General features: G+C 52.7%; 2 protein-coding genes across 2 annotated transcripts; one reads left to right on the top strand and one right to left on the bottom strand.

Moving 5' to 3' along the window:
* Positions 1-2813: 2813 nt before the first annotated feature.
* Positions 2814-9136, top strand: LOC104257489 (homeobox protein NANOG). The gene is made up of 4 exons (XM_059817230.1): positions 2814-2994; positions 6059-6333; positions 7635-7724; positions 8774-9136. Exons 1-4 carry the CDS (start codon positions 2814-2816, stop codon positions 9134-9136), a joined length of 909 nt encoding a protein of 302 aa, XP_059673213.1.
* A 7626-nt stretch (positions 9137-16762) lies between these two features.
* Positions 16763-20193, bottom strand: LOC104262203 (homeobox protein NANOG-like). The gene is made up of 4 exons (XM_059817221.1): positions 20028-20193; positions 18517-18785; positions 17672-17761; positions 16763-17179 (listed from the first exon to the last, which is right to left on the bottom strand). The coding sequence occupies exons 1-4, from the start codon at positions 20191-20193 to the stop codon at positions 16763-16765; spliced, it is 942 nt and encodes a 313-aa protein (XP_059673204.1).
* Positions 20194-22395: the final 2202 nt, after the last annotated feature.

Here is a 22395-nt window from a genome sequence, read left to right as displayed (position 1 = left end):
TGACTGCCTCTGTGCCGCCCCACTCACTGGTCCAGTTGGGCGGGTGGCTCTGCTCCCACCACCCTCCTCCCCGCCTTCTGCCCAGCGGGACTTTGTAGTGCAGGTGACTATGCTAGTTTATTACGGCCTCTGGGCACTTTGCAAGAAAGATCCCAGACACCTTCAGAAGTAGCTGAAATCAAGGAGATCAAGCGCAAAGTGCTCAGCCAGTGAGACTCCCAACAAGTACGGTGAAGCCACAGATACCCACTGCCACTAATGCCGGCACCCCAGGTCTTTGCCGCATTTTCTGCCAGGTCTTCAGATTAAACAGTGTTAGAAGATATGGTGATATCCTCCAGGTCTACTACCTTGTTTTCATTTTCTAACTGCACCTAAGCCCACGAAAGCTTGAACACCAACGCACAGTAACAGGCCAGACATGAAGAGGAAGGAGCACATGTCATTCTCCTTGACTGGTGGCACTGGAGCTGCCCAGTGGGGTCCCGAGCTCTGTACAGCTCATGTCACTGGTGTCCATCCCTTTGCTTAATTAGCTAGGGACTGAGGGCAGATATGAGGGACTGTGATCTGAGCTCTTGTGGCACTGCAGCTCTGAAACATGGAATGATTCAGAAGTGAGGCACAAGCCAAAACCACCACGTAGAGGCTGTTGCAGAGTAATCACCATGTTCAGGACGTTCTTGGGATTCTATGGGGGCAGATGTGCTCAAAAGCCCTTTTTTGCTTCAAGTTTTTCAAGTGAATTTCCTATTTAAAACTGCATTTCTTGTGCAGAGAGATGTCAGTCCCTGCAGTTTGTAGGCACAGAAAAGTGTTTCATGCAAACAGAAAGCATAATACCCACCCTAGCCAGGCCCTGAGTTCCCTCCACTCTGCACCTCATGGCAAAGTAGATGGCTGATCCCGAGGCAGCAGAATCGTGCTGTGCTGTGGCGAGTTGACTAGTCTGCCCGCCGCAGTTCAAGAGCAGCCGCACTGATTTTCAGGTTCCCTTTGGATTCCCATGCAGGGTTCTCAGAAGGCTCCCAAGTTGCCTCTGCTCTACAGATGGGGAAGCTGGGACTAGCAACCTGCCGTGGGACACAGAGCAGCAGCGGAAGTGCTGGTAGAAGTGGTGCTCTCCATCCTTTTAAACTGATCTAAATCCTATTTCCTATGGTCTTGCTCACCCCCCACCTGTCTGTTTCTTCTCCCTGCTGATAGATGAACACTCACAGCAAGCAGGTTCCCCTCCCTGGCCTGGTACTGGGTGCTAGCACGGGCTTGGGAAGAAGGCAGCGACAAGCTCCTGTGGAGCAATGAGGCACAGAGGGGTGCAGGGACAGTCCAGATTAAATAATTTTACACTTCTGTGGATCTGCACCCTCAGGTCTGAGCTTCTGACATGAGACGTGCATATCGCCTCGTGCCAAGGCAGGGCTGATTCTAGCAAGAAATGCTTGAATTAACTCTGGGGTTTTTGTCTGTGCATTGAGAAATACAGACATTAGCTAGAGACTTGTGAGGTCTCTTGAGATGAAACTACTGAAATCTTCCTAAACACAGAGCAAAACCTCCTGAGGGGAAGGGACCGGAGCAAGCCCATAGAGCAGACCAACCTGGAGGCCCATAGCTGAATTCTGTGGCTCACTCACTTGTACCTCTGGTTATTTCATGAGCAGCTCTGCAGGTGCCTGTCCCCTTTGGGTAGTCCATATGTCAGCAAACATCAGCTAACCCTACCTAAAAGGAAACACTTCATCTTCTTTATCCCAGACAGCCCTGGACAGGCTGGCAAAGGCCACAGCCAAGACTATGCAAATGAAACGTGTCTTCGAAAGGTCATGGGCGAGCAAATCTGTTAGCTGTGGACCTCATCTGCACTAAATCTTTCCCTACCTCCATAGTGAAAAAGTCTCTGCTGATTGTCCCTCTGTAGACCAGTCAGCTGAGATTTCCGAGTCTGCTTTGCAAAATGAGGTCTGGTGTTGCGTGTGACTTGCCCAGTGTTTCTGAGCTTGCCCTGGCACAGACATGTGGAAGATGGGCCAGACACATTTTCAGCTGCTCCCTCAAGTGCCTGTGTGAAGGAAATTCCTTCTCCATTTCAAAAAAAATGTAGTTTCTAGCCCCCAGGTCTCCTTTGCTCCATCTCTGACATCTGCACCAAGAGTGTGGGAAGTGCTGGCAGGTCGTGTGGCTGTGTGCATGCGCGTGTGGGTCTTGTAGGGGTGTCAATGTGACACAAGCCATGAAGCAAAGGTCTCAGAACCCTCCCCATAACCTGGAGCCAAGGCTTGGGTTTGCTCGGCATGGTAGTGTGCAGCTCAGGACCAGATCTACCTCCCGCTCACTCTCATGTGGTGGAGATTGGTTGGAGTTTGTTCTCCCAATGCAGTGATCAGCTCTCTTCTATGTGACTTCTGCACTCATGGGATTATTTTGGGATGGGGCCATTTGAGCTGAGCCCAAAGAAGCAAGTGGGAGGAGGTTTCCTGGGGCTCAGACCCCTGCTCAGGTGTGACTGAGGAACCTGCAGAATGGGAAGAATTCAGAGGGGACATATTTTAGCCCTGATGCCATGTGTGGCTTTCTCTCCCCTCCTCCACCCTGCTCTGTCCCCACCCCACCAATCAGCCTTTTTAACATGACAAAGAGCCTCAAGGAGCGGAGGATGGTGGATATTGCAGTCCCAGGCAGGGTATAGCCAGCTATAAAGGTAACTACCTGTCTACACTTCGGGGCTACCTCAGCTTGCTGGTGAGACCTGCCCCCCAAGTGGAGGTGGCATCTGCTGGAAGGTGGGGGAACCACACCTTCTTCTGCCCCCCATGTGTGCACACTTGGCTTTGCCCCCCTACCAGGCTTACCCCAGCGGGACTGGCATGGGGTACCTGGAGTTTTACTGGAACTCGGCGGGAGAGGCAGGACATCTCCCCGCTTTGGCCGGGCCAGCGGGAGCCACCAATGCCAGTCAGTCTCCGGAGGCAGGAGGGAAGAGGCAGACGGCAGGTAAGGCGTTCCAGCTAAGTCCTTAGAGCTGATCCCCAGGATACCTGTGGTCCCAGATCAGCCACTCGCGTCACGACCTCGAGCAAATTTTTCTCTCTCCCTGCCTCGGTTTCCTAATTGTGGGCTGGGCAAAGTGCGATGCGGTAGGCAAGGAGGACGGTGACCTTGGGCAGTCACACCACCTTTCAGTGCTGCTTTTCTTTGGTGACTGTGAACCGTTTCCTAAACCTCAAAAGAGCCTGCGAGAGTCTGGCAGGTCTGTGCTCCAGGCCGAAGGGCGGCGTGACAACATGGTTTCATGGAAGTTTGTGGTTCTTGGGGCAGGGATGTCTGGGCCTCCTGTTAGTCAAATGCTGTCATGTGTGCTATGGAGAGAAACAAATCCTGAAGGTAATTCTGCTCGTGGCATCCCTTATCCCCTTACAAACCCCTTGCGCCCTTCATGGGCTCATTAAACTTGAGCCAAGGCGTACTCTGAATCACTGTGCCAGGAAATCCACTCCCTTCAATTGCAGCGTTGTTACTCTCTGCTTCTTTCAGTTTGCCATTTTCCTCTCTCTGTTTCCCTCTCCCTTCCAAGCTCTTGTTGCCTTGCCTTTCCCTCTTTGCAAAGAAGTCCCAGGACCCACCGCGGTGGCATTTTCTGTTCCTGCCGGTCCTCTCCCACTCCGGTGAGTGGCAATAGAACAGCTGATGAAAGCAGGTTTTCACCCAGCCTCGTAGCATGTTCGGCAGGGTAATGCTTACTGTCAGTAAGGTTAATGGGTGGGAGGACAGTGAGCTTTCGGAGTGCCGGTTTCAAGCTGTCAGACGCTATAGAGCTACAGGCTCCGGCAGGGCGATTAGTGGCTACTCGGCACGTGGCTACTTGCCCTGTAGTTTGGAGAAAGGCTTAGGTTCTCTGCATGCTGCCTGCTCCACAAAGGCAGCAGGCAGCTTGACTCATTCGTGCCCCCAACGGTATCTAGACTTAAAACCCGTCTTCAAACACTCTCCTCTGGTGCCTCTCTCCACAGAGAGAGCCCAGTTGTGGAAGCAAAGGCCAACAGATGTCAAGGGCTTGTGGGAGTGGGTCTGTCTTAGGTTTCCATGTTTATTTCTGTCGCACTGCTGTTTGATTTCTTCCTTCCTCTTTCCTTCGCTCTCTTCTCATGGGAGAGGGAGCGCCTGTGTCGTGAGCTGGAGCTGCAGGTGGGGACTGACACAGGGGTTTGGGGTGACAGGCCGGGCAGGAACGTGTGGGATCTTTAGCTCCACGGTGCCTTGCTGTTGTTCCCGTCTAAGAGAAGAGTTTCCCTTTTTCCAAGCCCACATTCTCGGCATCCTCATTTCCTACCTGTGAGGTTTTTACTGCACAGCCTGCAGGAGCCAAGCATCCCGTGGGCCCACACGGAATCTTAGCTTCCCGTGCATCCAGGTCACAAACGTTCAGCTTCCTCTTGGGCTCTGCAGTCTACCCCCATGCACGTAACACCTCAGGCCCTTGCATCCTTTCTGTTGACAGCCCCTTTCCCCTTGTAGGCAGAATCCCTTGGTAATCCTCACGGCCCCGCTCCCCAGCACCTGAAACCTGCCCCACCACACGTCTGCCTCTTCACGCGGCCCGTGCTCCGGGCGGTTGTCATCTCCCGGGGATAGGAAATAGCCAAGGGCCAGCCTGTGAGAGCAGGCAGCCCTGGAGCGGCAGGCAGGCGTGCCAACAAGGGAAAAGCTACCGCAGACACGGCCACCTTTCTGAGGCCCAGCAAGACCTCAAGGGTGGACAGGGACCTCGTTCCTCGGAAGGGCGTCACTACTTTGCGTCGGACATACGTTCTGGAGGTTGAGGAGGGCAACTCGGTGGGCTTCAGAGGTACAGCTCTGGGGTGACTAGGAAGGAGATTGGGAGCTACTGGTTGGGGTCAGTAGGAGGAGGGGGGGTGGACCGTGCAGAAGGGTTGGCAGAGGAGTAGCGGGAGGAAGGAGGGATGGACAGATCTATCATTGCGGTTATGGAGAAAGGGGGAGACTGGCATTGCAGCCCTTCAGTCAGGGCTGGCCTGGGAAGGTCTCAGCCTCTCACAGACGCCAGCAACCCGGTACCTGACAGAAAGGCGCTGGGATAATCTCTCTTGTTAGCCTTTTCCTATTCAGGCAGCCTGAATAGGCTTTGCATCTTGGCAGCTTTTGTCTGGACTAGTAGCAGCCCAGATTGTTTAGGAAGTTTTTGCTTTAGATCTTTAGCTCAACTTTGTCCTCAACAGAGGCCCCGTAAGACATGTACCAGGAGAAATGAGAAGGGGCTTGGACACCTTCCTCTGCACTCCTGAATTTTGTCCCCCATGTCCCCGGAACAGGATTACTGGCTCTTCTCACCTGTCCCACGCATCCACCTTTCCTCTCTCCCTCCCCACTTCCATGTCAAATTTCTCTCCTTCATTCTTCTCTCCCCAGAAGTGCCCCTCAGCCAAATGGGTCCTTCCATCTGTACCTGTGTTTCCAGCAGTGGGATGGTCTGTGGTGGGAGCCACAGGCAAACAGGAGTGAGCCGATATCCAAGGCCTGACTGATGCTCTCCACATGCTGCCCCATCGCTGTAAGCACCGGTTGCTCTGCCCCACCATACCTCCTGGTCAGAGGTTGCTTTGCCACTGTCTATCGACTGCCTTGAGATTGCTGGGCAGGCAGTTTTGGGGACCCCAGTCACCAACCCAAATCCATGCTTGCAGTCATGGCCAGGCCTCTTTACACCACGCTGAGACCGAAATATTACCGGGGTCTTTTGGAGGAGGGTAGTAACATTGAGAGCCAACGTGCACCACACTCCCCTCCCTGCCCTGAGTTTTCCACCTGGTGAAAGGGAGCCACGGGCACCCCAGAGGGCTGAGCTGGGAAGCTGCTTGCTGTCAGCGGGCTTGTCTGTGCTCACAGATCCATGAAGGAAGGAGGGTCATACAAGCCTTTGCTTCAGGAAAGCCCCTGTCTGGTAGACAAGGAGCTCTACAGCAGGCAGGGAGCATGCTCATACCCGTACAGCTGTGCATTATCTCTTGTATATCTTTTCCCATTGTCTTTTTATTTCTAGAAGTATCCCCAGCTTCATCCAGTTCTGGGAATTTCAGCCAATTCACACCAGATTCAGCCACCAGTCCACACTCAGCATCCTCGTCCCCACAGCCTACGGCTAAGTCTCAGAAGGGCAGAGAAGATGGCATGGAGGGGGTGAGGAAGGCCAAGAGCCGCACGGCTTTCTCCAAGGAGCAGCTGCAAACCCTGCACCAGCGGTTCCAGAGCCAGAAGTACCTCAGCCCCCAGCAGATCCGGGAGCTGGCTGCTGCCCTGGGGCTCACCTACAAGCAGGTGAACACGGAGACTTTGACCCATGGTATATCTGTCACACAGCAGCTGAATGGTCACATAAGGCAGTGACAGGATGGAAAGATGAGTCCCCAGCCGAGAGCAGAGGGAAAGGTGCCAGCTAACAGTTGCTCCCCTGCTTATTCATGCCCAGAGATCAGAAGCACTTCTGGGGGGCAGTGGCACCTCATTGGGGCTTCCCCGGTGAGGGGTCAGTTAAGGGTACTGTTACCAATACCGGTAGTAGAATTGCAAACCCAGTGATGAATATGTTGTTTGCCACAAACAGCCTCTACCCTGGGCTTGGCAGCACTTCACAGCCTTTTTCCACGCACTGGTGAACTTCACACAAACCCTGCCACGCATCAGTTCTCTGAATCCCAGGGCTGCAACGTGCTGAACGCTATCGCTAATGTTTCCCAGGGCTGATCCCATCCAATATCTAATAATGTCCCACCCTCAAGGCTGCCTGACACCCGCTCCCCGCTCCGGGTGGGCACTGCTAGGTTCACACATCGCAGCCCTTCACGGTCTCTGCTGGTCTCCAGCTGGGTTGTGTGTAGTGAACTGCTGCTGGCTCAAACGATGATGCCTTCCTAAAGCTGAGGGGACTGGGCAATGAGGCACAAGTGCTTGCAGCTACCAGTCCAAAATCTGCCAGGAATTTGAATCTCAGAGCTGGGCATGATGGCCTGGATGCCCTGGGACTAAAAAAGTTATACATGCATTGTAGGTGCACGCATCCGCACGCACACACTGAACTGGTTCTGTCAGGAACAGGACCGGTGAGACAATCTGCTCTTTCCTTCAATCCACATCCCTGCAAAGGCTGCTCTCACAGCACAGACACAGCCCTGCGGGGAAACGGCGCTGGAATTCACCCCAGCAAGGAGCTTTGAATTTGGGAACTGCTGGGTACAAGGAGCAAGCCTCTCCCTTCTCCGCTCGCCAGCGTGCAGAAACAGTCTCTTTGAAGTTTGCCTGTAGCGCAGGGGGCTTGTAGAGACCTGGGTGGGTCTAATTTGTACCAGTCGCTCATCTGGGTGATTGAGATGAGTCGATTTGTCACAGCTGTAACTGTCCCCTGGCCATAATGCCGCTCCCTTCCCCCAGCATGCAGATGCAGTAGCCACCTGCTGAGGCTGCTAGACAGACATCTCCCCTTGGCAACAACCCCAGGGAGCTCTTAAAGGGCTTTATCTGCTGCTGCCTGTGTATCTATGCCATCTGGCTTGCGAATGTGATAACCTTTGCTCTTCCCCCTCCTTTCCTGATCTTTTCTCTGCCCTCCCTTCCCCGCCCAGGTGAAGACTTGGTTCCAGAACCGGAGGATGAAGCTGAAAAGGTGCCAGAAGCATAGCCTGTGGGCTGAACGGGCTCAGTGCCTCACGCAAGTATGAACGTAGCACGTGGCTCAGCACGGCGCTTCTGTCTGGGCAGATAAGCCCTGTGATATATTTCCTCCACGGGGGCACCTTAAACATACAAGTATCAGCGTATCCGGACTTCTGGTTTGCTCAGCGCAGAGGCACAGACTTGGCACGACTCTCCATGTTCTGTAGGCAGCCCAGCAATGGGCTGACTATGCTGCTGAAATGCTTCCAGAGAAAAGCTGTTTTCCTCATATATGTAGAATCATAGAATCACAGAATCATTTAGGTTGAAAAAGACCTGTAAGATCATCAAGTTCAATCGTTATTCTAACCCTGCCAAGTCCACCACTAAACCATGTCCCTAAGCACCTCATCCACACGTCTTTTAAATACCTCCAGGGATGGTGACTCCACCACCTCCCTGGGCAGCCTGTTCCAGTGCTTCACCACTCTCTCAGTAAAGAAATTTTTCCTAATATCCAGCCCAAACCTCCCCTGGCGCAACTTGAGGCCATTTCCTCTCATTGTATCGCTAGTTACATGGGAGCAGAGACCAACACCCACCTCACCACAACCCCCTTTCAGGCAGTTGTAGAGAGTGATGAGGTCTCCCCTCAGCCTCCTCTTCTCCAGACTGAACAACCCCAGCTCCCTCAGCCGCTCCTCATCAGACTTGTGCTCCAGACCCCTCACCAGCTTTGTCACCCTTCTCTGGACACACTCCAGCACCTCAATGTCCTTCTTGGAGTGAGGGGCCCAAAACTGAACATAGCATCCAAGGTGTGGGGGGACAATCACTTCCCTAGTCCTGCTGGCCACGCTGTTTCTGATACAAGCCAGGATGCTTGTGTGTGTGTGTATATATATACGTGTGTATATATATATATACACACACACACACACGACTGTGTATGCACCCTTAAGCTACGGGGATGGATATGGTTCTTCTTGCCCTTGCTGCTGGTCAAGAGGCAACGTGAAATGTGAAGGGACAGAGCCCCAGTACGTGTCAGGCCTGTGGACACCAGTGGAGAAGCCGTGTGTTCTGACTCACTGTCTTTCCCTTTCAGAGCAGCTTCCAGCCAAGTACTTACCTGGACGTGCACCCCAAATTCCACCAGGCCTACCCGATCACCGCAGCCAGCAACATCCAAACCATGCCTGCCCCCCGTCAGCACTACGGAGCAGGGCAGAACGCTTACACAATCGTCACCAGCGAGGATGGAGGAGTCTTTGGCAAAGGCGGGGGCACCTGCAGCGTCCAGCAGACCGTGGGCTTCATTGCCCAGCACAAAGTAGACTTTTACCACAGCTGTCCTGGCAGCGCGGAATATCCGGGCACAAAGACAGGTGACGGCTGTAACTTTCACCACTCGGCCGCCATGGGGGCTCCTTTCCCAGCCACTGCTGGCCACCATCTCTATCATTCCTAAGCACTGTGGATGTGGGGTACTTGGGCACCCAGGAATAAAATCTTATTCTCACCTCTCCCTTTGTTATTCATGCGCTCTCCAACTCAGGGGCATCATGTAGCTAGAACCTGTTTTGGCACCCAAGTTATGTGCCTGCAAGCACGCACAGACACACAGACATGCAGATCCCCATTTGTCAATATATGTACATACAGCCCTTCATTCATATGCCCCTACACATGCACACACACACACACCCCTTCTTTATTGGCACAGACAACCAAGTTCCCTTATAGCAAGACCCAAGATCTGGCTACCTAAATTATCCCCTGGATCTTCTAAATTATTGTCACTTGTCTCAGAGGAGGCAGGGATTCCTCTGGAGATCTCTTTTATATGTATCACCATACCATTGTGTATACATCATGAAGCCATGGGCTGTATGGAGAGGTGCTGGTCACATACCTTTCACTGAAGTTGGAGAAGTTATTGTCACACGGCAGGCATCCGTCTGATGGTTAGACCACCGGTTCTGTAGGTCAGCCACAAGGTATAGAATTGAAGTGAAGGGAGATGTGACAAGTAGCTTGCAGAAAGGCTGATAAGATGCTCTTATAAGCATCAAAATGATAAATAAACCCTTTGTTCTAGTCTGTATCTTTCTGTGCCTCCCCTCAAGAAAACCAAACAGTGCATTCAATTTGGCAATAATAAAATATTTTTTAAGATCGATTATGTATTTTTCTGCATATTTTTTCCACTGTAAAGGAGCATTGCAATATGAAATCCAGGTGGACCATAAATAGCCATAGCAACCATATGCCATTATTATTGCAATTTGACTGTGAAACCATAAACAGAGATTTTTCTGTATTATTAGTGGATCAGTTTCATGACTCTTGGCAATGCCAGATAGCTAGAGTCAAAAGACAAGGTAACTACCGCCCGCTTTAAGAATTTCCCCTATCTAGCAATAATTAATACTGAGACTGGCTAAAACATAGAGGTACCATCATTTCTAAACTTAATAATATAGAAGTGTCTAAGTAGCCAAAACCAGATATGTGTATCAAAGTATATTTAATGAGAGCCCCAGTTCCCTGAGTCACAGGTTTTCTGTCACTCTTTGATGATGACAGGATGATGACAATGACTTTATCTTAATGCAACGAAGTAGCTACCATGGTTTAAAAAAAAGAAAAAGAGCATAAAATGAAGGCAACTGCTGTCTGCAGCTGGCATAGCAAGAGGCACGGTCTTCTATTGGTAAAGCTGGTTTATGTCCCTGTGCCTCCCAGCTGTTTGTTCCCACCCTGCTCCCTCCTGCAGCCACTCTTCAAACCTATGACTGTTCATAAAGCTGTTCACTGTTTATGAAGCTGTACTGTAAACTGTATGACCAGCACGATTTGGGGAAAAATAAGGCCTTTTAGAGGGCAAATGTCCAAGTCATATCATTTTGGAGATCCATTTTAAAGCACAGCCCAAACACATGTCCTACAGCCAGCAAGTGCCTAAGCCTGGGAAAGACATGTTCTTGCAACCACTGCACCATCAGAGGGGTGGGGATCGACTGTCTGAAGGTGGACTACAATAGCAGCAATTATCGGGGCTTTTGGGTGAGCAGGAGGAGCTTTTTCAGCTCCTTTGGAGCCAACAGTGCTGCTACTAACCTGAATATCATCTGGAACTTTGCCACATCACCCCATCAAAGGCTGCTGTAGGTGAAAGAGTTCAGCTTGTGACTGCTCCTCACTCATAATTCTCTGGACAAGGAGTCACCTGCCATACCCTGTTCCTTCAGAGATGCTTTAGGACAGGCAGGATCTTGGTGTGAAGTCTCTGGGACTAGCTTGCAGAAGGATGCTGGCTATAAGAGTAACAGTTGTGATCTCCCTGCTATTGACCTTCAGCAAAGCTGCGCTAACAAACACTACCAAATCTTGGTTTCCTCAAGAGACCCATCGAATTTTTCAGAGGCCATCATTCAAGGGCGGAGCTTATCGCCACAGATGGTTCTGGAGACCAAAAGCCTGCAGCAATTCAAACAGGCAAGTAAGAAATTTCCAGGAAGGGAGTTCATTGATGTCTGCTGTATCAGGAGCTGCATTCCCAACGCTCTGTGGGACAACAGCGGGAATGCAGTTCCTGTTACAGGCAGTGCCTCAGCCACAGCCAGCCAGAGAGGGACACTGGGGACTCGTTTTCTCTTCTGGTCTTTCCCTAGTATCTACAAATGACTTGGATGGCTCTTGGAGCTCACCCATGGCAGCAGTCCCAGTGTTGTCATTTGTAAAAGATGTAGTAATTCAGACACAGCCCAGCTGCTGGAGACACACCCTGTCTGTGAGCAGATGGACTTCTATTAAACTTGAGAAATTAATTCTAGCCTGGTTATGAAAGACATTCACAGATATGACCTGAATGTGCTCTTCAAAACTTTGACAGCATGAAGATAACATGGCCCTCACAGGAAAGGAAAAACTTTTTTTTTTCTCTTGTCTAAGACCAGTGCCATGATTTTGGGTCCTTCATGCCTCCTGACTGCTCCGTATCAGCCAAGATGCTGCTGGCCACTGATGATGGGCCAAGCAAGAGATGTGTGGCAATACTTTACTTAAAATTTCCGAAAGCCTGTTAGCTCAGCATTTGAGTCATGCAGTGTAGTTAGGTAACTAAATATAACGTTTACACATGCCTGTAGGGAAGAGCCTATTAAAGCAAAGATCGTGCCTTTTATCTGCACTGGAGAGACAACTGGGGCTGTGAGCCCTTGCTCACGGGCCACTCAGAGGAAACGTGCAGCTTGTAAAAGATCGCTGCAGGCCACATTGACACAGAGAACAAGGAATGAGGTTGCTCGCACCGCTGTACTTGCTTGGTATTTCGCCTATGGGACAGCAAAGGCTGGAACCCAGTAAACTAGAAAATAAACCCTGGTTCTACATAGTCTGTACTAGATCGAATTTCTTCTGTTTGGGTGGGATTCTCTGCACCACTGGAGCTACATCTGCAGCGTTGACACTGCAGAGATACTGTGAAAGTGCAGTGTATTCCCACAAGCTATAATACATACAAAGAACTCCATATGAGCTTCCAGCTTGATCCCAAAAAGATTTGCTGGTAAGGCAAATCATGTTTGCAGCATGCAGAAATCACCGTTACACAGCACAGGCACAAGAAGCAGCAGTCCTAACGGAGATGTAATGTATCCCAGCAGAAAGGGCTTTTGCCAACATCCACTTACTTCCTCTGAGGAACTGATATAAACCCTTTTGGAAGTATGAGTCTGGAGGGAGTAGTTGCAGCTCCACCGTTTTGGTAGTAGTGCTGCAGTTACCTGTGCAGCTGTTTCACACGGTGAGGCGACTCAGGCATGTCAAGGTAACAGAGGAGATCACAGAATCACTAAGGTTGGAAAAGACCTGTAAGACCACCAAGTCCAACCACCAACCCAACCTCACCATGCCCACTAAACCATGTCCCACAGTGCCACGTCTACACCTTCCTTGAACACCTCCAGGGATGGTGACTCCACCCCTTCCCTGGGCAGCCTGTGCCAGTGTTTCACCACTCTCTCAGGAAAGACATTTTTCCTAATATCCAGCCTGAACCTCCCCTGGCGCAACTTGAGGCCATTTCCTTTTGTCCTGTCACTCGTCACTTGGGAGAAGAGGCCAACACCCACCTCTCTGCAACCCCCTTTCAGGCAGTTGTAGAGAGTGATAAGGTCTCCCCTCAGCCTCCTCTTCCCCAGGCTGAACAACCCCAGCTCCCTCAGCCGCTCCTCATCAGACTTGTGCTCCAGACCCCTCACCAGCTTCGTCGCCCTTCTCTGGACATGCTCCAGCACCTCAATGTCCTTCTTGTAGTGAGTCTCCATCTCCAGCACTGTAGAAAGGCAGAGTCCTACTTCATTGCACAGCTTCTAGAAACCCTTCCTGATCTACTAGAAGTCCTTTCCAGGCCACCCACCAAAATTCCAACATGTTCCCTCGAGCTCTGCAACTACATGTGCCTGCCAAACCTGCGTGCAACCCAGGCTGAGCAAGCAGGGGAATAGCACACCCATGAAGGAAAACTCCATTTCTGCAGAACAATCCCATGGTAAACACGGTAACACAAACCACACCATGCAGAACAAGTCGTCTCATCCCAGGGCTATTTTAGCAACAATCTCTGTTTCTGCAGGAGGACATCTGCCAGCAGAGCTCTGGCTAACTCCTTACACTTGTGGCAGAAACATGGAAGAGAAGGCCCAGACAACACAAGTAATCTGTAGCAAGCATCCTCTGCAATCATTCTGCAAAGACCTGCGCACCTTATGTATTTCTTTAGAGCTTAAGTCTGCATCTTAAAAATTAAAAAGCTGCCAATTTTAAAGCTGAAGGTCAAGGTTTTAGCATCTATCACTTTTATAGGTATATGGTTCAGCTTTGGGGTTTTTTTTCCCCCCCAAGGCAATTGCTGAAATTAACACTACTACTGGACTGGAGCATTACCAGAATCCATCCAAACCAATGACAGGACATGAGACTCAAGTCAGGATGATAAAGGATCTGTTTTGCAATACAGGAAACCATGTGAACCTGGCATTTCCCCCTCTTCGGGGCCATATTTACATCTTTCTACTGTTGAATGTTGGCAAGCCACACATGGATAACTCAGCCTTCCTTCCTCCTCTACAGGCTCAAACCTCCACTCCCTCTCCTTCCCACATGTATTCCACCTCACCCTAGGAAGCAGAGCATTATAGTATTGCAGAAGGAAAACGGACATGCTTTGGCACCCACACAAGCAGGTTCTGGCCAAAGGACCTGGGGCAGTTTGAGCCTGAGCAGTCAGCTGCTGGTTGTGCTCAGTGGGAGTACCTATTCAACTGCCCCCTTTGGACAGATGAAAAACTTTGATGGTGCACTGTAGTTTAAGAAACCTGGGATCAAATCCAAACAGATCATTTTTGCTAGTTTAAACTATGGCTGTTAACAGGAGCTGAGGTCTGCTGACACAGCAGTAGCATCAGCCATTGAACAGACAGCTGCTCCGTTCCATTAGTGCTGCTGTCCACGGACACTTGCAGCCCTTGGCTGCAGGCAAGATGCACAGGTCTTCAAACTAAGAGGTATACAAGGAAAGCAAGGCTCTGGTGAACAAAAGCTCACTGAGCAGAAAGATTTGTTGAGTCTCTGAATTGGTGGTTGCTGATGCTGCTGACTGCTTCAGTCCTAATGTGGCCATCTCACGTGTTTCAGCGCCATTTAAATGGTTGTCCCAGCAGCTGAGAGGAGATAAACAGGCTTGTGGCAAAGCAGGGAAAGAAATAAGGTTTTGTTTCAGTGCTGGAGGCGGGATTCAGTTACTTACATGCAAAATTCTGCTGCCATTTGAGGTTAGCACAACAACCCCATTGGAAGCCTCAGTGAGACAGGACTTCCAGACCTCTAACCATGACCTTCTGGAGCAGCACAATCTCAAAAGACATTGTCTTTTGCTCCTACCCGCATACTTAAATAGTTCTTTTGAAGCCTTGCAGTTTAAGGACTAATACAAGCATGTTACGGGGCTGCACATCGCAGCAAGCCAGCAGCTAGCAGGCCAGTTGCCTACCGCTGCATCCCCCCCTTGCACTAGGCAACACACCTGCATGTTAAAAACACGGCTGATGGACTTCTGTGACCTACTCCTTCCAGACAGTTGCTTGATCCTGCTTCTGGGAGACACAGCAGGGTTACTTTTTTCCCCTCCTTTCCTCAGTACTGCTGGTCTAACCTGTGCAGAATAACCATTCTCGTAGCAGGCTGTTCCAATGCAAGCTGGCGACACTGTTTCAACATTAAAATAAAAGTAATTTATTTTCAATTCAAACAAGTTTGTAAGAACATTAAACAGAAACAAAGTAATAAAAGACAACATGCACATAACATAAAACATGCTTGAGATCACTGCAAGAAAAATACAGTTTAAGAAAAATTATTCTGGAACAACAAATGTTCGCCTCCTTTGCAGTGCAAGTTTAACTACGACATATAACCCTTGTGCAGAGGTTTGAAGCCAGGGTTGTGGTAAAAATTGTGCACTAACCACAAAAGTAACTCTGCCAGAGAAACATTTATGATTTTACCACCTCATTTACTCTTGCCAGCCCATGCCATTTTGTATTCTTGGGCACTGGCAGACTGGACTCTGCAGTTCCACATCTTGTAAAAAAAAAAAGTCAGTTTCCCATAGGTTGGAGCTGACTTCTGGTTTCTCCATACTGGAAAGGATGATTCAGTTTTTTTAAAAAAAGAAACTGAAAATTTTAATTGGTATTTTCTGCATTTTGTCTAACTAGGTTTCTCTAAACTCGCCTTCCCCAGAGCTTGGGTAGTTATGTCAGGTGAGGCAGCCAGTGGCCTTTCCATTAGAATAATACAGAAGAGATCCAACTAAGCCCTGGGGAAGGGACAAAAATCCTACTAGCTTACACTCTTAAAACTGGGATTAGACAAGAGAGTGGGGAACCATCCTGCTCTAGCCCCTTGGAGGACAACTCCACTGGGACCCAACAGGATTCCCGGCTCCGAACACCCAGGTTCCAGGATAAATAACATTAAACATCACCTTTAAAATAACCGAGTCCTTTACCTAGCTGCCCGCCTCCACCCCGGAGAACGCTGCGCTGTAGCGGTGCTGTGTTTGTGAAGTGCTAGGGACCATCATGTACAGATAAGTGGACTGTTCTCACCACTCCAAAGATGACTACACACAGCCGCTCCTCACACTTCCAACAACGGCACTTTGGGCTACCCTCTTCTGCAATTTGCAGGTGCGGACAAGCCTACAGTCTCTCAGCAGAGAGATGTAGAAAGACAACATCTAAACTGGGTGGGGACAGTCCCAGAGACACCAGCCTGAAAGAGCTGACAGGCACAATAAGTTAACAGCTTTGGAAACCAAAGCTTCCATGTGAGATACGGGCAATACTCTACCACACTTCCCTCCACTCCTCCTCTCAGCTGCCCTATGCACACAGCAGGGCAGCAGGCAAGGGGTAGGCAGGTGCTGACCCCTCCAGGAGCAGTTGCTGGGAGTAACTGGATCAAGTCACCTGAAATCAGATGATCTCAGGTAGCTTCTTGGTGAGGGAGGAGAGGATGCAGATGAAGAACCTATTAGCTGTTAGCTGACTGAGGTAGTAACAGAAATAGGCAAGACAGGAGGGAATGATTCTGGGCTACAGCAGGGTATTTCTAGCAGAAATATGCTGAAGTACAGGGTTTTCTTCTCCAGCAAAGCTCTGCTGCAGGACAGACAGGGCAAAGATCAGAGATCAGCTGCTAAAGAGGCAGCAGAGGAAGGCAAGACTTGGACAGCAAACACAGACCTTTACCATCTCTGCTGCTCCTGGCTGTGGGGCATTGCACATTCCCCTCCACGAATGAGTTCCACCTATCCACACACAAAACACCCTTGCCAAGGGTTAGCTAGAACAGACAGGTGCCTTTAAACAGGCTAGCCCAAGGCAGCAGGGTGCTGGGCCCCACCAATGGATAAAACAGGAGTAGGGGAGGAAGGGCAAGAGAAAGGAATAGAAACTGGATCCCTGAGTCAAGACCCTAGAAACCCCCATGAGAGAACAGGAGAAGGGCAAAAAAAGACTTCAACCTAAGACTCATAACCACTCTGGGTCCCCAGGGGATGCCAAGGGGCCTGGTACTGATGCCGTAAAGGAGAGCTCGAGAAGGGTGCAACACTGTCAGAGGTGCTCTGGAAGACGTAGGTGTCTTCTGACTCCAGGCCAACATAATCCATATCGGCAGGGTAGCCGTGATAGAAGTTCATCTGCTGGCTCAATAAACCCATGGCTTGCTGGGTATTGTAGCTTGTCCCACCTCTTCCATAGAGCCCCTCATCCTCCACAGCCATGAACGAGTAGAGGCTCTGCCCATTCCCATAAGTCTGACCGCTGCCGTAAGCCTGGTGCATGTTGGTGACGGCCTGAAGGTTTCTGCTGGCACTGACAGGGAAGCCCTGGTGAAACGTGGGGGTTATATCCAGGTACGCAGCCTGATGGAACCCGTTCTAGGAGAGACAGAGAAGGCTGTTCAGCAATGCAGAGCGCAGCACCAACTGTGCCCATTCTTTTGGGTGGGTCCTCCTTCCTCCCCCGCCCCCAAGCCAAACAATAGCGTCTTTTTCATCCTCATTGTCCTCACTACAGACTAATATAGCGGAGATGACAGGATCTTAAGTTAGTAATCTCCAGCCCAACACATGTGGGAGCACCACACTGGGGAGAAAACCAGCATGAGTAGCCTTGCTGGCCCTCTTTGGCTATTTCGTTTTCTGTCTAGTCTCAACCGGGAGGTAAGTAGACTGGAAACAAAGTGCTTTCAGTGCTGGGGCAGGCTTAAAATAGATGCCACTGTAAGCCCTGTGACAAGAAATACAACCAGCTTGGTAATATCAAGTCCTGTGCATTGTTCGAATTAGCAGGTTGGTCATGATGCACTTCTCCCCACAGACTGGAGGAACCGTGACTGGTGGTGATGGGGTAAGGGGGAATTCTCTCACCTGTGATAGATACATCCCTTTTTCCACCCACTGTCTCTCCTTCTGGCAACGTTTAAATTTCATCCGTTGATTCTGAAACCATGTTTTCACCTAGAAGTGATGGGGAAAGGACACAGGGCATTAGAAATTCATTCTCAGGGCTTACTACACATCCTAAAGTTGTTTTGCCTTCTACTGCAATCCAGTTTCTGCTTAGTTTCTAACACTGTACGTAATTTCAGCTGCTAACAATATGCAGCAGACCCAGGTAGCTGTAGAACCACAGAGCTGAGATGCAAAAACTAACAGCCTTAGTCCTCAGATCCCCATGGGATCTTTCACGACTTCATCAAAAACCCCACCTGAAAGACAGGCCAGGACAACCGCAGAAACGCAGCTTGTACAGCAGTGGCATCTCACCCTGCGCCAAGCTCAGTGCTGACTCAGGAGCGAGTCGTTCCTTCTGTTGGACAAGAGTAGCCGGTGGGGCAAGGACCCCCTCTCTAGGGAGAAGCCCGGGTGCCACTCGGACTAACAAAAGCAACTTGCACAGCAACACGAGTATCTGCGTTCAGAGACAACACAGGCCCACACAGAACAGTAACCTGACGCTGCATAGCCCTGCTCTCTGCACGCCTTCAAACGCCTGCACGGAGTGGGTGGATAGCGCTGGAACCAAACACAAGAGGAAGACTGAGTCATAAGTTTTCACACCCCCTGCTCTCTCACATAAGCAATGGCATAAACAAGATCACGAAAGAAACTCATCGCTGGTGTCTAAGAAAAAAAACCCGAACACCCCCCCCCCCCAGGCTCACAAGATCACACCAGGGATGCGACTCAGCTGCTCAGACTAAGATGTTCACCTGCTTGTAGGTGAGCCCCAGGGCAGCAGCCAGCTCCCGGATCTGCTGGGGGCTGAGGTACTTCTGGCTCTGGAACCGCTGGTGCAGGGTTTGCAGTTGTTCCTGGGAGAAGGCTGTGCGGTTCTTGCCCTTCTTCACCACACCCTCGCCTTCCTCCTTGACCTTCTGGAGAGAGGGATGGGGAGATGTGCGCTCTGCGGTGGGGCTAGTGGCAGAGTCAGGGGTGTACTGGATGAGTGTCCCAGAGATGGAGGAAGCCGGAGAGGCATCTGAGGAGAAAAGAGAGAACTGGGATGAGCAGGGTCAGGTGGAGAGGAGTCAAAGACTTCCAAGTCCAGCTTCTCAGGAGAATTTAAGGTCGCAGGTGCCCTGGGGACTTGCGGGGGGCTCCGCAGCCCCGGAGAGGTGGGCGCAGGCCCCGTCGGGGCAGGGGAACCGAGCCCCCTCTCCGCTCGCACCTCTGCCCCATCCCGTCCGGCCACGGGGGCCGCCGGCAGCCGCGCCCGGCTCCCACTGCCGCTCCCAGCGGGGCAGCGCCCGTGGCGGCTCTCGGGGCCGGGGGGGCCGCCGGCAGCATCGGCATCGCCCCCCACGCCTCCCCAGCGAAGGGGCAGGAGGGGCACAAGGGACACAGCCACCCGCCCAGCCGAGGGGCAGGAGGGGCACAAGGGGCACAGCCACCCGCCCAGCCGAGGGGCAGGAGGGGCACAAGGGGCACAGCCACCCGCCCAGCCGAGGGGCAAGAGGGACACAAGGGACACAGGCACCCGCCCAGCCGAGGGGCAAGAGGGACACAAGGGACACAGCCACCCGCCCAGCCGAGGGGCAGGAGGGGCACAAGGGACACAGCCACCCGCCCAGCCGAGGGGCAGGAGGGGCACAAGGGGCACAGCCACCCGCCCAGCCGAGGGGCAGGAGGGGCACAAGGGGCACAGCCACCCGCCCAGCCGAGGGGCAGGAGGGGCACAAGGGACACAGCCACCCGCCCAGCCGAGGGGCAGGAGGGGCACAAGGGACACAGCCACCCGCCCAGCCGAGGGGCAGGAGGGGCACAAGGGACACAGCCACCCGCCCAGCCGCGGGGCAGGAGGGGCACAAGGGGCACAGCCATCCCCCAGCCGAGGGGCAGGAGGGGCACAAGGGACACAGCCACCCGCCCAGCCGAGGGGCAAGAGGGACACAAGGGACACAGCCATCCCCCAGCCGAGGGGCAGGAGGGACACAAGGGACACAGCCATCCCCCAGCCGAGGGGCAAGAGGGACACAAGGGACACAGCCACCCGCCCAGCCGCGGGGCAGGAGGGGCACAAGGGACACAGCCACCCGCCCAGCCGCGGGGCAAGAGGGACACAAGGGACACAGCCACCCGCCCAGCCGAGGGGCAGGAGGGGCACAAGGGGCACAGCCACCCGCCCAGCCGAGGGGCAGGAGGGGCACAAGGGGCACAGCCACCCGCCCAGCCGCGGGCAGCCCCATCGCTCCCCCGGGCTCAGCCGGGCCGGGGCGCGTACCTGGCTGGCTGGGCGTCTTCGCCGCGCGGAAGGGGAGGGCGTCGGCCGCCGGAGGCTCCTCGGCGGACACGCTGTCCGCGCTCCCTGCAGAGAGCCAGTAATAGTCTCCGTACCTGACCGGGCCGGGGTAGGGCAGGTAGGGCGGCATGGCCAGGTGGGCACTCATGGCCGGGCCCCCCAGCCCCGAGCAGGCGGCGAGCGGGCGGTGGAGGCTGCGGGCAGGCACCCCATGGGTGGGGGGGATGCTTTATGTCCTCCCCAGGCTGGCCTTGGCTAGAAGGGATTGTCACGGCCATTGTCATGTTAAAAGTCGGTTGATTGGAGGGGAGGGGCTCTGGGGGCTTTTGGGGAGTGGGGGAGGGCTGGGACACCAGGCCCCGCTGCCTAGCTTGGCTCCCAGGTGGGGGTCAGGCCGTTGCTGCCCGCACACCCCTCCTTGGGGGGCGGGGGGGAGGAAGAGCCTGGTCTCCCCCGCGGGGCCAGAAGGCCTAAGCTCGGCGAGTTGGAGAGGGCTTGGCAGACCCCCCCCTACCCTCCCCATTTAACACTCTTCCCTCCCCACCTCCTCCTCCTCCCCGGTCCCCACCCAAAGGCAAAGAATGGAGGGGAACCCAGAGCCTGCCCCGGGGCATGCGGGGGCTCTGCGCCTCTGCATTGCAGATCGCCACCATCACCGCAACTAGATAAAGGCTCCCGGAGCGCGGCCGAGCGGGGCAGGGGTGGGCGCTGCGGGGGAGAGGGCGCGGGGACGGGACGAGCCGCGTCTCCAGCCCGAGGCCGAGACCCGCAGGGGCACGGAGAAGTGGCGCTTCACCTCTTTCAAGCTTCTTGCCTTAGCCATTTGACACTTCTTTTCTCGCTTTTGAAAAAAGCGGTAGCTTAAGGGAAAAAAAAAAAAAAAAGTGTGGCTTTGCTACGCGCCAGGGAGAGGGGGGAATCACCCAGGCAGATCCCGAAGGAAACAGGAGCAGTGCAGCTGTGAAAGAGCCCTAGAGATCTTAGGGATTTGAAGCCAGGGTCTACGGTCTGCTTGGGGAAGATAAACTCCCCCCCCCCCCCCAACTAGTACTGCTTCGCTTAAGGAAATTAAAAGCTTATCGGGAGGATCTCACAGCCCGGGAGTTACAAAACCTGGAAAACCGCCTGGAAGAAGGACAAATGAGGGCATGTGACACAGCGAGCAAATTCCCCACCTCCCCCAGCGCAAGGAGCCAGGACACAGGCACCCACCCGCCTACAGAGGCGGGGGAGTAGCTACTAACCTCTTACACCGCTAAACATCTTTCGGAGGCGATGGAGAGGGGCCTCCTCCGGCTCCCATATATCTCCTCCTCCCCTCTTGAGTCATCATGAGAATCGAGCCCCAGGTGATGCCCACCGCGCTGGCCGGGCCCACCTTTGATCACCTCCTAATTAAGGGTGATTTCGTTGCTTAGGGAGAATGTGGAGAGGATCCGAACGTAGAGCGATCAGGGCCGCGGGGGAAGGTGGTTATAACCGGGCGGGAGGGATGAAATACAGACCTAGAGCCGGAGCCTGCTTCTCGCTCCGAAGCGGGCAATGCGGGCCGGGGGGCTGCCCCCCACCCCGCCCCGGGGGGCTACCCCCGGCTGGAGACCCCACCGGCCCCTCACAGGCTGCGGACACCCCCCCCCCCCCCAAGCCATCGGAGGGGACACGGCTGGCGAGGGGCAGCCGCGGCGGGAGGAGTAGGGTGTCACAGCCGGGGGGACACCGCCTGCGCCGGCAGACCCCCCTCGGGGAGGTGTCTGTGTGTTTAGAAACGCAGCGGAGCTGCTCATAGTTTTGCAATTTTCACGTATAGGTCAGTTTTCACATATAGATCAGATTCCCTCCCGGAGACAGACCTGCTTTGCAGTGTGCGTGGAACTGATTTCATTTCCCCTCTCTCTTTTTTTTTTTTCTCCTCTGTCTTTGTTAATCTTTTGATTTTCTCATCCCACTTGTCTTCCATTCCCTTTGGTTTTATGCTTTAACCACCAAATCTTTTTTCCATACATACTCTTCCAGAGAGGATAATTTGCTCCCTCTCCCCAACCATACCTCTAATCAGGTGACCAAACACATCTTTTTTAATGTCTTTGTGAGAGAAACAAGGCTTGTGTGAGCGTATAGAACCATCGAAAGTCAGAATTTGTTTAGGAAAAGAAATCCAGTTATTTCCCCCCAAATAAACGATAGACATAAAAACATCTTGGGAAGGAAAACCCAGAAGTCATACAGGCTCAGAGGGCGCAATGGGATGCACGATGCGGACATTTGAGAGGCTCCCCAGGGTGCTAGGTCTGGGACATCTGCCCTGCAGCACCATCAGCCTGCGAACTGGGTATGCTGCCCGTGAATCCTA

The sequence above is a fragment of the Gavia stellata genome, chromosome 4 (genome assembly GCF_030936135.1).
Source record: "Gavia stellata isolate bGavSte3 chromosome 4, bGavSte3.hap2, whole genome shotgun sequence".
Taxonomy (NCBI): domain Eukaryota; kingdom Metazoa; phylum Chordata; class Aves; order Gaviiformes; family Gaviidae; genus Gavia; species Gavia stellata.
The sequence above is the reverse complement of the archived record's forward strand: the minus strand, read 5'-3'. Positions and strand labels throughout refer to the sequence as shown.